The sequence below is a fragment of the Megascapheus bottae genome, chromosome 30 (genome assembly GCF_031878675.1).
Source record: "Megascapheus bottae isolate mThoBot1 chromosome 30, mThoBot2.hap1, whole genome shotgun sequence".
Lineage (NCBI taxonomy): Eukaryota > Metazoa > Chordata > Mammalia > Rodentia > Geomyidae > Megascapheus > Megascapheus bottae.
In genome coordinates this window covers 13638940-13653698 of record NC_143538.1, presented here as the reverse complement: position 1 = coordinate 13653698, position 14759 = coordinate 13638940, and the positions used below count along the sequence as shown (strand labels likewise).

At 55.1% G+C, this 14759-nt stretch overlaps 1 protein-coding gene, 1 long non-coding RNA gene and 1 other non-coding gene across 3 annotated transcripts; 1 reads left to right on the top strand and 2 right to left on the bottom strand.

Annotated features, from left to right (window-relative positions):
• Positions 1–2143: 2143 nt before the first annotated feature.
• Fsd2 (fibronectin type III and SPRY domain containing 2) lies at positions 2144–12278 on the top strand. The gene is made up of 12 exons (XM_090321739.1): positions 2144–2766; positions 2849–2944; positions 3372–3602; positions 4563–4585; positions 4912–5033; positions 5563–5742; positions 6171–6305; positions 6863–7013; positions 7593–7726; positions 9011–9143; positions 9508–9684; positions 11259–12278. Exons 1-12 carry the CDS (start codon positions 2218–2220, stop codon positions 11509–11511), a joined length of 2184 nt encoding a protein of 727 aa, XP_090177865.1. The 5' UTR covers positions 2144–2217; the 3' UTR covers positions 11512–12278.
• LOC150044483 (uncharacterized) lies at positions 11877–14149 on the bottom strand. Its single transcript, XR_016533208.1, has 2 exons — positions 14003–14149; positions 11877–12036 (listed from the first exon to the last, which is right to left on the bottom strand). It is a non-coding gene; the product is annotated as an uncharacterized LOC150044483 (long non-coding RNA).
• LOC150044484 (small Cajal body-specific RNA 15) lies at positions 12793–12919 on the bottom strand. Its single transcript, XR_016533333.1, has one exon.
• Positions 14150–14759: the final 610 nt, after the last annotated feature.

Genomic DNA, 14759 nt, shown 5'->3' with positions numbered 1-14759 from the left:
CTGACGGCCTGTGGACGCGCTCCGGCCGGGGCGCCGGGCCGCGCCGCCCTCCGCCCGCGCCCCTGGGCCCTGCCTTCTGGTTGCCCTTCGGCCTCGGGTTGAAGGGCTGAGGGTTAAGATCGGCCCCGAGAGGAAAGTCTGGGAGCCCTGTCTCCAAAACAACCAGCAGAGCGCAGGGCCGGCGGTAGGGCTCCGGCGGCCGGGCCCCGCCTGGCGAGCCCGGGCTCTGAGTTCAAATCCCCTCCAGAGGGGGCAGGTGGCAGGCGCTCCCCGCTGTCCCCAGGGCCCCAGCACGGCCCGGGCCCTCTCGGGGTGACACAGGACAGGGCAGGGCCGCCAGGCCGCGCCATATTTGGCCTGTGGCTATTTGCAGCGGGAGGCGGCGGCTCCTGTTACCGTCCAGCCCGGGCCCCTGGGCAGGCGAGGTCCCCGGAGGTCCCCGGCGGGGCGTGCAGAGGACATCGGGAAGCGAAGCCCCCACTGTGGATCCCGCCTGCCTGCAGAAACCCAGGTCCTGAGTCCAGAGACGCATTGTCAACCTCCGAAGGGGCAGGCGAGTTTTGGGGAAATGGTGTTAATGCTTATGAGAAATCGTACGATTAGAAACGGTCGTCTGAATGGGTGCCACTGTACTGAAGGGGTATCTTTCCCTTACAGAGGACGAGATCTCTCGGTAAATACGGACATCATTGCTGGCAGGGTCCGTGTTTTGTGCGCCTCTTTGTAGCAAGAATTAGAGTTTATGGAGTAGGGTTTTGGAACGCAGTATGGAAGAATCTCTGACCACAGCTGTGATTCTTGCAGTGTGTCCTCAGGATTTTGCAGTGCAGGGTCTCTTTGCTGGGACAGCCTCAGGAATTATGTTGATGTGGTCTGGCAGTTCTGCTGTGTTGATCCCTGCGTCCTGTTTGACCCCATCAGTACGTGCTGGCAGCCACAGTTCCCTGTGTTGACTCCAGTGCTGAGAAGCAGCAGAGGAGCCGCTTGTCGCTGGTTAGCACTCAGGTTCCTCCAGCAGAAAGTCTTCAGTTCTGGGCTCGGCCCAGGAAGCCTTCTGGAACCATGTTGCATGGTTGTACAGCTATCGTCTTGAAAGCAGATTTTCTTTGGCTGTAGCTCAGGAATTCCCAGGGAATGCATGGATAAGCTTTTAGAATTACCTGCAAGCTAGATGCAAAATCATGTCCCTGCCCTTATGGTCTTATCTCCAGGGAGTGAATTCACAGGTCTCAATAATTCATAGAAATATGATCCTTAGAAGGTTTAGAAAAGAAAAAAGAAACTTCTCAAAGGGGACTTTTCTGGTTAAAGCACAGCCACAAGCTGAGAGTGGTGTTAAACATTTATAATCCCAGCTGCTTGGGCGGTGAAGGAAGTAGAATGAATGGAGGTTGAAGCCAGCCAGGACAAAGTTAGCCAGGGTCTGTCTCAAGGTTTTCTAAGACAAAAGAGACTTACTAGGAACATAAGATGTAAGTATGTCTGCTTGGTTTTCCACTAGCACCTACTAGCACAGAGGCCAGGAAATCCCCCCACCACCACCACACACACACACAAACCATGCATTCATTACAGACTGGCACTTATTTCTCCACTCCTCTGAACCTTGGTTTATGCTTCACAAGATGGCAATTAGCCACGAGGTTCCTTTCTCCCTAGATTCTGATTCCCTTAGGAGCCTAAAAGCACGGCTGAGGGAAACTTCTGTTAGCCTCTGTGTTGACTGAGGGCACACGGGGCGGCTTGCACTGGTGTTCAGAGGGCCGGCACTCGGACCATGTCTGCCAGGCCTCTGCCTCACAGTTCATCTTAGCGTTTTTCGTCCCAGGATGCCTCCCACCCAAGAAGCTAGGCTCCAGCCATATGCTACCTTGCCAAAATAAACCTTTTTAGAAACATTTTTAGAGACTGTCTCACTGTGTAGCCCCAGCTGGCCTTGAACTTAGGATCCTCCTGCCTCAGCCTCCCAGGTGCTGGAGCTTTGCCTCTAGCATGACATCTAGCTAAGTACACCATTCTTGCAAGTGGTTCAGAGAGAAGATGCACTGAGCTGTCCTTGAGTGATGTGGATCTCACATCCATCTTCCATAATGGCCTGAGCGCCTGAGAGCTGAAGCCTTCACTCTTTCCAAACCCTAGGACTGGCACACCGGCGCTGAACTCTCGGGGAAGCAGCTGTTGTTGTGCTCACCAACATCCCCAGACTTCCACGTTACGATGGATGAGGAAGCTGAGGGGAACCCTGGGCTGGACAGGCCTGCTGCCTCCAGAGACTTCGGCTTTTACCACATGGACCTGTACGACTCTGAAGACCGACTGCACATCCTTCCAGAAGAAAACACAAGAATTGGGAGAGAAGCAGGCCAAGTTGAAATGGGCAGTGAGCTGAGTCGGGCAGGGGAAGCGAAGGCTGGAAGAGACCTCCAAAGGCCCGGGGATGAGCTTGTCCAGTTATATGACCTTGAAGACGACCATGAACTAGGGGGTGAGTTAGCCGATGACAGTGGAATGGGGGAGGATCAGGGTTACGCAGGCTGGGGCCCTGCCGGCCAGTGCCAGGACCTGCGGGAAGCCTACCTCTACACGCATGGCCGCGCCAGCGAGGAGTACGAGTGCTACGTCATCCCAGAGGAGGAGGACGAGGAGGAAGCTGCTGACATCTTCTGTGTCACCTGCAAGACTCCACTGAGAGCTTCAGAAAAGGACTCGCATGAGCACAAGGGCCACCAGGTGACCCCACTAGACAAAGCGCTGGAAAGTGCCAGGGTAAGAGGGCTGTGTGTGTGTGTGTGTGTGACATAGGGACAAAACAGGACAAAAGCGGCACTAACACCTCCTCTCGGGACAGGATGAAGTCCACAGGAACATGGTCAGACTGGAAAAGCAGATCATCGACATGGAAAACTTTGCAAGTCACCTGGAAGAGGTGTTCATCACGGTGGAGGTAAGAGTGGTCTGGCGGCTTTCGGGCATGGGCCATGTCTTATGGGACCCAGTGGCCAGCATTCCACACTGGCTCTGTGCTCTCAGCGGGGACCCGGGGTTGACGCCCTCCGCCGTCTTCCTGCATGTCCATCCGCAGGGCAGTGCCCCTGGCCGCAATCCTGCTCCTCACCTCCTCTTCTTCTCCCCCAGGGGGGGCAGATCTGTTTGCGGCTGAGGTGCATGTGAAGTGGCAGTCAGATCGGGAGCTTTGGCAGCTCAGGAGGATGTGTAGGGAGGCATTGGGGTGGGGGTTCTGGTAGCATAGTAATACCCCCCCCCAGCCACCAGTTGTCATGGCAACAGAGTACCGCGCCTCCATCCCGGCAGAGCAGCCGCTGCCACCACGCCCAGGCGCCCAGGCTTCACTGAGAACAACTTTCTTGCAGGAGAACTTCGGGAGACAGGAACAAAACTTTGAGTTCCATTACAACGAGATCTTGGAAACACTGGCTCAAAAATACGAGGAAAAAATACAGGCTCTTGGGGAGAAAAAGAAAGAGAAGCTGGAGGCCCTGTACAGACAGCTGGTCAGCTGTGGAGAAAGCCTGGAGACCTGCAAAGAGCTGATGGAGACCATAGAGGAGGTGTGCCACGAGGACAAGGCTGACTTCCTGAAGGTCAGTACGAGGCCGGGAGACGTGGCTAGGCATGCCGGAGGTGCCCGGTCCACTTTGTGTTCTGTTGGCTTGGGCATTACTGGGGTTTGAACTCAGGGCCTCCTTCACTAACCAGCATGAAGCCACCTCTCCCTTGGAGTTGGCTTTAGTGGTCTGCGTCCCTGTGACTCCACTGGCTGTTCATGAGGCTGGGCTGTGTGCTGGCACAGCTTAGCTATGGGTGGACAGCAGGCAGCTCAGGTGCGGCTGAGGCCACCCCTGTAGCCATCTTTGTTTCTCTGTCCCTACCCTGGAGCTGAGCAGAAGGGACGCCCTGGGAGCTTTCAGTGGGGAGGGCAAAGGCTAAGGGTGCCTCTAGTGTCCCAGTTACAGGGAAATGACCTCAGGCATGCACCCCCAAAACCTCTAGTTTTCTTCAAATCAAACTAAACCTAAGCCAAACCCCGAGAACCTGGGCTGTAGGAATTTAAGCTTCAGCTAGAGCAAGGGGTTGCCTTTGTCACAGGGTCACACCCAGCTATGCGGTAGGGCCTTCAGCCAGTTGAGTATAGCCCCACCCCACTGCCCCCCAAAGCCCCAGGCGCACCTCCTCCGTCCTGACGAACGCTGGGGAGTGCGTGTCAGGTACCTGGGAGCCATCGATGCCATGCTGCCGCTGAGTCCTCAGTCCCAGGGCCACTGTCCCTAAGGCAGCCTGGCACGCCACAGGAGACACACACAGAGGTCTCCTTCCACGGTTGCCTACCCTGATGAGAGCGGCATCCCATGAGCAGCAGTGAAACACGGCAGTCTTCCAGCCAGAGGTCCAAGGACACGCTCGCTGGCTGGCTTTGGAGGGCGTGGACAGCCCCTGCTTTTCTGTTCTAACACCCCGGTTTTTAAGCATGTTCACATTATCATCCATGTGAAAAAGGTCCCTTCCAAAACCAATGGACCGTTTTTCTCCTATCTCCCCTACAGGACGCAGTGGCCATGGCCGACAGGTAACTCTGCTGTCCCTTCTGCACGAGTCCCCAAGGCCCCTCTGGAACGGACTCTGAGAGTGTCAGGGTGGAAGGGAGCATGCACAGGGAGGCCAGGCTGAGCAGAAAGGTTCTCAGGACCCCTCAGCAGAGAGCTGGCCGTAGTGAGACCCCTGACATCACAGCTGTTGTGGGACACCTCAAGTAGGTGGACTGCCGTCCAGGCCTGAGCCTGGACAGGAAAGGCAAGCAAAGCCAAACGGGGCAGAGCCCTGCCAGTGACCCAGCACCACACCTACACCCCAGATGCTCCACCGTGGTGTGAGGGTGCCCTTGTGTGCCAACAGACTCGGAAAGTTCCTGAAAATAAAGACAGATGTGGAGATCTCTGCACAGCCCGACTTCGAAGACCAGACCTTGGATTTCACAGAGGTGGAGCAGCTGATGGGATCCATGAACACGGTTCCAGGCGAGGAGTCTCATCTGTGTCCTTCCGGGGTGGGGGTGGGGAGCAGCGGGGGTGGGGGGAGGCAGGAGGAGAGAGGGATCTACCCTACCACTTTTTTTCCCCCGTATATTTTTTATTGTAACTGATAGAAGGGCTACATTATATTCACCAGATAGAAGGTGCATTGCTTCGCATACATTGATACCCTTCTCATGTTTTGGTCCCCACCCTAACATCTCTTGAAGTGAAAGCCCCACTTCAGGGCCAGAAGTTTGGCCTAGTGGTAGAGTGCTTGCCTAGCATGCATGAAGACCGGGGTTCAATTCCTCGGCACCACATCCATAGAAAAAAGCCAGAAGTGGTGCTGAGGCTCAAGTGGTAGAGCGCTAGCCTAGCTTCTCACTGTAACGTGGGGATGGTGCTGGATGTCCAGTTTTCCTGGGCTTGGCAGTGTCTTCAGCCCGATTGCCCTGTGGAAGGCCCCCTGTGCCACCGTGCCCCTGCCTGTCCTCCTCACATGCCTGTGCTCTTTTCTCTTCTCTCACCCCAGCCCCCTCTGCTCCGGTGATAAACCGGCAGGCCCCCAACTCAGCCACGGGCTCCTCCGTGCGGGTGTGCTGGAGCCTGCACTCGGAGGACACGGTGGAGCGCTACCAGCTGTGCTACCGGCCAGTGTGGGGCGGCTCTCCCGGGGAGGAACTCACCGGGAAGGGAGGTCGGCGAGGTGCAGGTGGGTGAGCATGGCAGGGAGAGCAAGCGGGGGCCAGTGTGGTAAGGGCCACATCCATGCAGTCTGGGGGTGGGCGACACGGCTGTCCTCGGCACAGTCTTGGCCTGTGTGGTAAGGACCCTCGCAGGGCAGATTCTTCCAGCACATCTGTCCTGGACCCTGGGGCCCACGCCCAGATGAGGAGCCACCTCTTGCTCCAGTGTGGCCCATCAGCCTCAGCACAGGGACAAACTCACCTCCAGTGGTGAAGGAGCCTGGCCACTGGCTCCAGGCCCTGGCGGATGAGGGAAGGGTGACGCCCCAAGGCAGGGCCACAGTGCAGGGCAGGCAGGGGACCTGCCTTCTGCTGAAATGGGATCTGCACAGGAACTGGAAACACTTGGATTATTCTTGGGGTTAGATTCTTCTCTTCTTCATTTCTTCCCCAGCATTTACAGTGACTGTCAAGGACACATACTGCTCAGTGAGAAACCTTGAGCCAAATACCCAGTATGAATTCTGGGTGATAGCTGAGAACAGAGCTGGGCGCAGCCCCAGCAGTGAGCACGTCACCTACACGACAGGTAACTGGGTAACCGGCCTCGCCTCTGCAGCGGGCGTGAGGGCACACAGGACTCACTGGCATCCAGACACCCCGGAAAGGATAGAAAGAGCTAGGGACAGCTTCCTTTCTGCTAGTTTTAATTTCAAAGTTTTAAAATTTTGGCCATCCCGGGGCTTGAGCTCAAGGCCTGGGCACTGTCCCAGAGGCTCTTTGTACTCAAGGCCAGCTTTCTACCACTTAAGCCACAGCACCACTTCCAAAATTTTTTCTGAGTCTCCTGGACTTGGACCTGGCCTAAGTGAGAGGGCTGCCTCTGCAGTCTGTACTGCAGGAGCTCCTAAGAGAGGTGGCCTGGTGCCTTTGATCATGCTGGCTTCCCTGGAGCTGGGGTGGCCTCAGGGTGGCGAGTGGGCCACGCTTGCCAGGCGCAATGTGCAAAGCCCCGATCCCCAGCGTCACACGACGGGAGGGAACCTCCATGGAAAGTTGTCTGCCATGTGGGGAAGAGGCGCCTGTGTGTTTGTCCATGACGGAGCAGAGCGGCTGTGATACACAGCCCTCTGCTCTCTCCTGTAGCCCCCTCACCCCCGGTGATAAAGTGCAAGGAGATCAGGAGCTGCGAGGAGGCCGCGCTCATCAGCTGGGAGTCAGGGAACCTGAACCCCGTGGACTCCTACACCGTGGAGCTGATTCGGGCAGAAACACCAGAGGCCTCGGGCATGATCGAGTGAGTCTCAGGGCTGCCTCTGGGCTGGGTAGAAACCCAGGGAGGAGAGCGAGAGGGGCCTGAGGAAGGGTGGAAGATTGTGGCCCAATGGACTGCTGTAGAAGATTGTGTCACCCCCCCCCCCCCGGTCATCCCGGTTGCCACAGTCACTGCCATTTGCCATGGCCCTCGAGAGAGACCCTCACACCCAGGGCTTGGAGGTCGGAAGAACTGGCCAGGCGCCCAGCAGCAGTCATGGCATGGGACAGCCTTGTCTCCTGGTGAAGCAGGAGAGCTCAGTCAACCATTAGGACTCTGATGTGTAGTGCTGTGTGGAACCTCCCTGTCTGCTGGTGGGCTCTGTGTGGCCCCACCCAGCCACGGCAAAGCTCACCATGTTTCCACTGCGAGAGCTGCTCAGGAGTAGGTGGGTGTCTGATGGCTCTGCCCGCGGAACGGCTCAGCTGAGGCTTAGAGCACCTGACACATGGGACCAACCGGAGTGACGGCGTCCCCGAGGGGCATGCGCCCTCGCCACTGCGGAAGGAACCACAACTCCCCATGGGCAGGGTACGCTGCTGACAGCCTTTCCTCCCGCAGGTCAGCTGTGGGCATCCCAACCTGCCAGTCCCTGATGCAGCTGCTGCCCGGGCAGAGCTACACCGTCTACGTGCGGGCCCTGAATGTGGGAGGCCTCAGCGCCAGGAGCCAGCCTGCCACGGTCCACTCGACAGGTCTGTGCCTGGCCACCCCCTCTCCCCTCCACTGTGGCAGACCCAGAGCTGGGGGCAGAGCAGAGAGCGATGTGCTGTGGCCCGTGGCCCGTGGCCCATGGCTGTCCCCATCGACCCTCTCACGGGTGAATCCTGCCCTTGGGGAATCTTTAGGAAATCCCCAGGAAGAGCCATGCCTAGGGGTCCCCCACTAGAGGCCAACGTGTGCCCCATCCTTCCCCACCCTGTCTGCAGGGGCTGCTCACAGCCCCCTCCTCCAAGAAGCCTGAGCTAGCAGATCCCTCCAGGGACACCCTCACATCCCAAGTCCCCCGCCACCCCAGGCTGTGTGCGGAGCACTGGGGTACCGAGGCCAGGGGCTCCCCCACACCTCCCCCTGGACACCCAGCTCAGACTGGCCAGGGTTCTTTCACTGAGGGACATTGTAGCATTTTGTCCCCGCTCCAAAGCCAGGAAGAAGCCCGAGACCAGCCCACATTTATATTCCCTCCACATTCACAGCAAGGCAAGTAGCATGGACACCCGGGGTGGCAGAAGAGAGAGGACAGCAACCAGGCAGGGCCCAGGCTCTCTTCCTCTGCTTGTCAGCTCATGACCTATGCAGATGGCATGGTTTCAAACCTCAGCTTCTGCTGATTCAGGGACAGAGCCAAGAACAGATGCAGAGCCAGTGTGGGCTCTTCACGCCGTGCTAGAACGCACAGTGTAAAGGGAAAACGCAGTGAACGCCAACCAGCAAAAGCCTGGGACTCCCCGGGTCTAGGGAGTGAGAAGGGCCGCCTGTACTGGCCCCTGGGCACCAGCGCCAGCACATGGGGATGCTTGACCTAGAAGTCAAGGCAATGAGGCATCACTAACAGAAACTTAAGGAGAGCCTGACTAAGAAACAAGAGAAGCGGGCTCCACTCTTCTATTTTGAATCACTTTTGAAAAATTAAACGCAAGGCTTCCTGCTTGCTAGGCAAATGCATGGTGATCTGAGCCCTGCCCTCATCTTCCTGCATGCTAGGCAAGCACTCTACCACTAAGCCAGCTTCCCAGGCCCCCAGCTAATGTCCTAACCACTCCTGCCTCTTAAAATGGAAACAGAAATACCTCGTTTTAAGGCCAGTTGTAAGAACTGAAAGAAGCAAAACTTGTCATCTGCTGAGCTCTGTGCTGTCTGTTGCATCCGACAAGGCTGGAAACAAGGCCGCTGCGCCCTGGACATGCTCCACGGCGAGGGCCACAAGCCTAGGCAGGGAAGCAGTGACCGCCTGCTCTCCCCATGCTCCCTCCCCACAGGAAGCTTCTTCCACCTGAACAAGGACACCTGCCATCCTGCACTGACCATTTCTGAGGACGGGTTGACAGTTGTTCGAAGTGGAAAGAAAACTCCAGCAAGGGAGCCAGCAGCCAGCCAGACCCGGTTCAGCAGGTACATAATGCGCGGGCTCAGGAGAGAATGTTCTGAAGACTTCCCTAAGGACATGGTTAGAGAGAAAAGCAGATGACAGAACCCCCGGGTGGGGAAGCCAAGGCTGTGCAGGCAGAGTCTCAGGGTGGGCAGGTCCTCCCACGGCCCTGGTGATACAAGGAGCTCCTCGAGGCTGCAGCAGCAGAGCGCCTGCCATGGAGGAGGAAGGCGAGGCAGGTGAGGCTCTCTTGGGAGATTCAAGGAGGATCAGGTTTACATTTCAGAAAGGTCACAGTGAAGTGTGGCAGGAAGCAAGAAGGCCATGGACGAAGCCCCGGGCCACAGAGCTCCAGACCCAGCCTGTGCTTGCACTTTGTGAATCCAGGTGTGTTGCTGTCATGGGAAATCTAATCCCAGTCCGAGGCCGCCATTACTGGGAGGTGGAGGTGGAAGAAGGCTTGGACTTCACTGTCGGAGTAGCCTTTGAAGACATCCCTAAACAGGAAGACCTCGGGGCAAGCCCCCACGCCTGGTGCCTGAGGCACACATTTGCCTCATCCAGGTAAAGGGGACTCTCAGACCCAGGGTGGAAGTTGGAAAGATCCGAGTACCAGGTTGCACTTCTGCCATGACTCAGACCCCAGTCATGTTGCAGAAAATGTCCTCAGGCACTACAAGTGGTTGCCAGAGAAAGAGGACGTTCACGCTAAAAATGTCTAGAGCTCATCAGGTGCAGCTCCCCTGTCCACTCTCAGCACGTCATCTCATTTGCTGCTGGTACTCAAGTCCTGCTATCATAAGCAAGGTTGCCGTGCAGACAGCTCTGCCACCCAAGAGGACACAGGCGGTCCTGCTCAACACACATTCCTAACCCCAAGCCACAGCTTCGCCTCTTGCACTCAGCTTCAGTGTTAGTGGATGTGCTTGACCTGAAACCTGGAAGTTTAACAAAAATGGCTGCTTGGACATGGGCTTAGCTGTGTGGCCAGGAAAGCTCCATGAGCTCAGGCTGACCAATGGGACCTTCAGACTTGGAACAAGCCCCACATAAACCCAAATGCAGCAGACACCTCCTGCCCCCAGCACCCTCTGCCTGTGGGGCTCTGACCCTGGCTCAGTGAGCGTCATCCTGTTCGCCAGGGTTCTCTGCCATCACCCTCCACCCAGCTCATGCAAGCCTGTGCCATGGCCAGTCATGCGGGAGACCAGCTTCCCATGATGGACAGAACCAACACGGAGGCCCAAGCCTCAGTGCCTGACCAAAAGTGCAAGAATCACTTTGTGCAGGGCGGCACACAGGCCCCTGGCGCTGGTCTGAGGCAAGGTTGAAGGCTGGGGTCTCCTTCAGAGAGTTAGTGGGTCTGGCTGGGAAGGGCCTGGGATTAGAGGTCAGAAAAATGACAGCAGGCAGAAGCCAAGCCTGGATCTGCAGCAGATTCTTCATGCAGGAGGGGAAGAGGGAGCGGTGACCGCACTGGGTGAAGAGGGAAAGGAGAGGACCCCAGCTTTCCAGGGCTGCTCCATAGGAAGTGAAGTCTCGTGAGCTGGGATGGAAACAGGCCAGCTGGCTCCCTGGCACATACAGATCGTACTCCATGTGCAGGCACACAGACTCCTCCAAGACTGTAGACCAAGGGTCAGGCCAGCCCACGGGTCAGGCTGGCTTTGGTTCCAGCCGTTCCACAAAGCACACAGGATATGGAGCACGGCACACAGGCTAGGGGCCACAGTTCACTCTGAATCATAACTGGATGGCAGAGCGCATTACACCTAAAGGCTCGTCCCTTCCACGTGGCCAGCAGGAGCCCTTGCAGCCGTCCTCACCCCACACGCATGCACATGGGACTTGCTGTTTCCATCTTCTCATGTGTTCTGTCTGTACTCACTTTGGTGCAAGTAAGTTCACAAGTTCTTTCCTAAGTTTCCAAGGTGGAGTGGCAGCCCAAGAATAGACCTGAAAACATGTTTCTTAGGACAAGTGTAAGAAAAGAGGAATGTGAAGATGACATGCTAAGCTAGTAGTCATTTAACATATACAAACCACAGGAACAAATGGAATTGACAAGAAATACTCTGTGAATAATAGCTTAGTACTGGAACGTCTGTAGCTTCACTCTATCAACACTTAATTTTCAGGCACAAATATGAATTTCTGCACAATGGGAAAACGCCAGAAATAAGAATAACAGTCCCGCCCAAGCAGATCGGCATCCTGTTAGACTATGAGAACTCGAAGTTGTCCTTCTTCAACGTGGATAATTCTCAGCACCTGTACACCTTCAGCTGTCGGCTTCACCAGTTTGTACACCCCTGTTTTTCTTTGGAAAAGGTGGGGTGTCTAAAGATACGTAATGGCATCTCCACACCCAAGCACGCCACTCTCTACTAGGCCTTGCTGGCATCAGCTTCTCTGCTCCTGCCTGTCAGCCTCTGTTGGCTTGGACAGGAGCACTGGGAGCCGAGCGCAGTCCGTGGCTGGTTAGTACTGGCATGCGGTCTCACGTCACCTGACCCACATCCCAGTCCCACGTGCCCTGGCCTGCTTGTGTGGGGTGGACATTACCAGTCCAGGCTGAAAGAGGTATAAGCACAGAAATGGCTCAGAATTTAAACAACTAACACAGACGCGCACTTATTCAGAGGCATTCTTACTATACACTGAGGTGAGAGTAAATTCAGGCTCTACTAGGCTTCATGGAGACTTCACGTGGTCATTGTTGGTGGATGAATGGAAAGTGGATTAAAACAACACTGTAAGACTTCAGTAGTATTTTTATTTACAAAGAGAAGAGCTGAGTAGAATTGAGAATTACCTCTGACCTGAAAATCCACTTGGGAACCAAAAGACCACCTTTCAGCACTGCAGTAGTTACTCGGCCTCGGCCCAGGTCTGTATCAGCATCTCTCATGCCTGCTGCAAGAAGAAAAGTAAGCTGAGAACAAATATTTCCAGAAAGGTATTCCAGTCCCTCAAATACCATGAATGGTCTGACGAAACTGAATTTCAGCAAGGAAAAGGCTTACCTGGTGGCCGTGCTCACTGACAAGTCTGTTACAAAGCAAATGGAGGAAGTTTTTAAAAATTTGACCGCTGTAGCCATAATCCCTGACACTGGGTGATTAAAACAAACAAAATAAAGGCCTATTTTTCTCTTAGCTTTCCTCATACCAATTTAACACTCTTGGTTCACTCATTACACAAGCTTTGGCACTTCACATTAACAAAGGGAAAGAAAGGCGGGGTGTGTGACGAAACAAATGTCCTAGAGTCCAGATTCCAGTGCCCCTAGCCCCTAAACAAAAGGGAGGAGTGTGTAAAACAACCACACAACCTTTGTCGATATTAGCATGCGTGTGTGTGTGTGTGTGTGTGCACTTGTGTGCTCGCATGCACATGCATGGTTACCAGAGCTTGAACTAAAGGACTAGAGCTATCTGCTTTTCTGCTCACAGATGGCACTTTACCACTTAAGCCACACCTGTAGCACAGCTTTTCTGCTGGGTAACTAGAAATAGAGACAGACTCTTCTGCCTGGGCTGACTTCAAACCTTGATCCTCAGATAACGGGCCACCGATACCAGGCCGTCTCCACCTTTCTCATCTAGAATTTCTCATCCCCTTTCATATCTCCTCCTATACTCTCTACAAGGGCAGCGGACAGTGTACAAAGGCTGTTGGTAGATATGTAGGTCTTGAATTTCTTTTGCAAACAAGACCTGTTCTATCTACCTTTTCCTTTAGGAGGCTAAAGGCAGAGCCAACTTGACTTCAAGGACTCTATTTCCTTAGTCTCCAGGAGAGCACAGCCACATCCAACACTGGCTTTACCCTGTCAAGATATTAAAGGGAAGCTAGCAGAACTGGAACTTCAAGAGATGAGAATTCTTCATACGTGTTCCCTTTACTGCCACCTATGGTCAACTAACCCAGATGTAAGATGGGAGTTTCCAGCTGGAAAGACCAGCACTGTGAGGAAAGATAGCAGGGGAGGGTGACTGGGGCCCACCCACCTTTTCTTTCAACAATCAGCTGTCCCTGCCTCTTCACTTGAAAACCTGGTGGAATTTAATGATCATGTACATGAACAGCTTATAGTTAACTTAAACATGCAATTACTCAGACAAAACTTCCTTGTTGTTTGAACTCTAAGCTTTACTGACCCTAATCTTGCTGTCTCCCCATTTTCATTAGTAGGCCTAAATGTGGTTCTTTTTTCTTGAATTTAAGGGCTGCATTCTACTAAACTGACATTTCCCACTTATCAATGTTCTAAAGCAAGAACACGATTTCTGGAAAGAGATTGACTGGATATGTAATTAGTTTTTCATAAATCTGCCACCCAGAAAGACTTCTACTTTCCTACTTCCTTCCCTATGTCAGAGAAGAGGAAAGAGAAAACAAGATGCCCCATCCAGAATTCAGGATAGCACTCTGAGGAATTGTGATCACTGCTTTTTTGTACTACCTACCGTTTATAAAGCGCTCCTGATTCCTTAGCACATAAGGCAGACATGTTTGTCCACCTAATGCCTGTGGGACTCAAAAATCACCTCTAGAGCCAGGCATCAGTGGCTCAAGCCTGTCGTTCTAGCTACTTGGGAGTCTGAATCTGAGAATGGTGATTGGAAGACATCCAGAAAAGCCTGAAAGACTCCTTTCTCCAACTAGTCATTAAAGAAGCCAAAGCGGGAGACATGGCTCAAGTGATGGCGAGCACTAACCATTAAGGTTAAAAAAAAAAAAAAAAGCTGAATGAGATGAGGATGTCAAGCCCAGAATTCAAGCCCAGGTCCTAGCACCCAAACCCAAAATCAAACAGAAATCCCACCGCTTGACTGGTCCTCCTCCTCCCCAGCCCAGTTCTGCGCCATGTATTCACCTCCTTTACAGCAGTTAAATGGATGTTCTGCCACCACTGACCCGCGTGGGCTCCACCTGCTGTAGGCAGATCAAAGGCAGGAACCGAGCTCCCACTACCTCCCAGAGACCAGAACCTGGGGGATGACTGCCTTCTGCTTCCCGGGAACTTGACCTGAAAAGAGAAACGAGACATGGATGTCTTCCGATTCCCAGCAAGAGCCGCCTCCTCAGAAGGCGGGGCAGCTGGGGAGTGAAGGGTGCGGAAGGGTTGTCTGCGAGGCGGGAAAGCTCACACGGAGTAGGTCGTGCAATTCCGACGGCTGCTCCGATCCCGTGTGCGTGTTTAGGGTTCGGCTCGTGCTCCCCGGAAGGCAGCGTGTGGACGCCGCCGTGGGTGTTCCGCCGGTCCCTGGGCGCTTCGGCTCCGGACTTCGGGTGGTAAACGGGGGAGGAGACTCGGGCCTTCGGTGCCTGGGCGGGCAGGCGTGCGCCCGCGCCCGCGCCCCGCGGTCTTCATTTCCATCTTCCCAGCGGTCATTTAGGGCGATGTCCGGGGGAGCTGTGCCTGCCCCTCTCCCTCCTCCCACCTGCCCGTGGCTGTCCTCGCCTCTGGAGTCGGGGGCAGGTCCGGGCCCGCGATCCCCCCGCCTGCATCCCGCCGCCGCCGTCTCCCTCCCGGGACCGGAGCCCCGCGGCCCCGCAGGCCCACGCCCGCACCGCGCCCTCGAGGACGGCGCTCCCTGAGGAGCGCCATGGAGACCGCCGCCCGCTCCGGC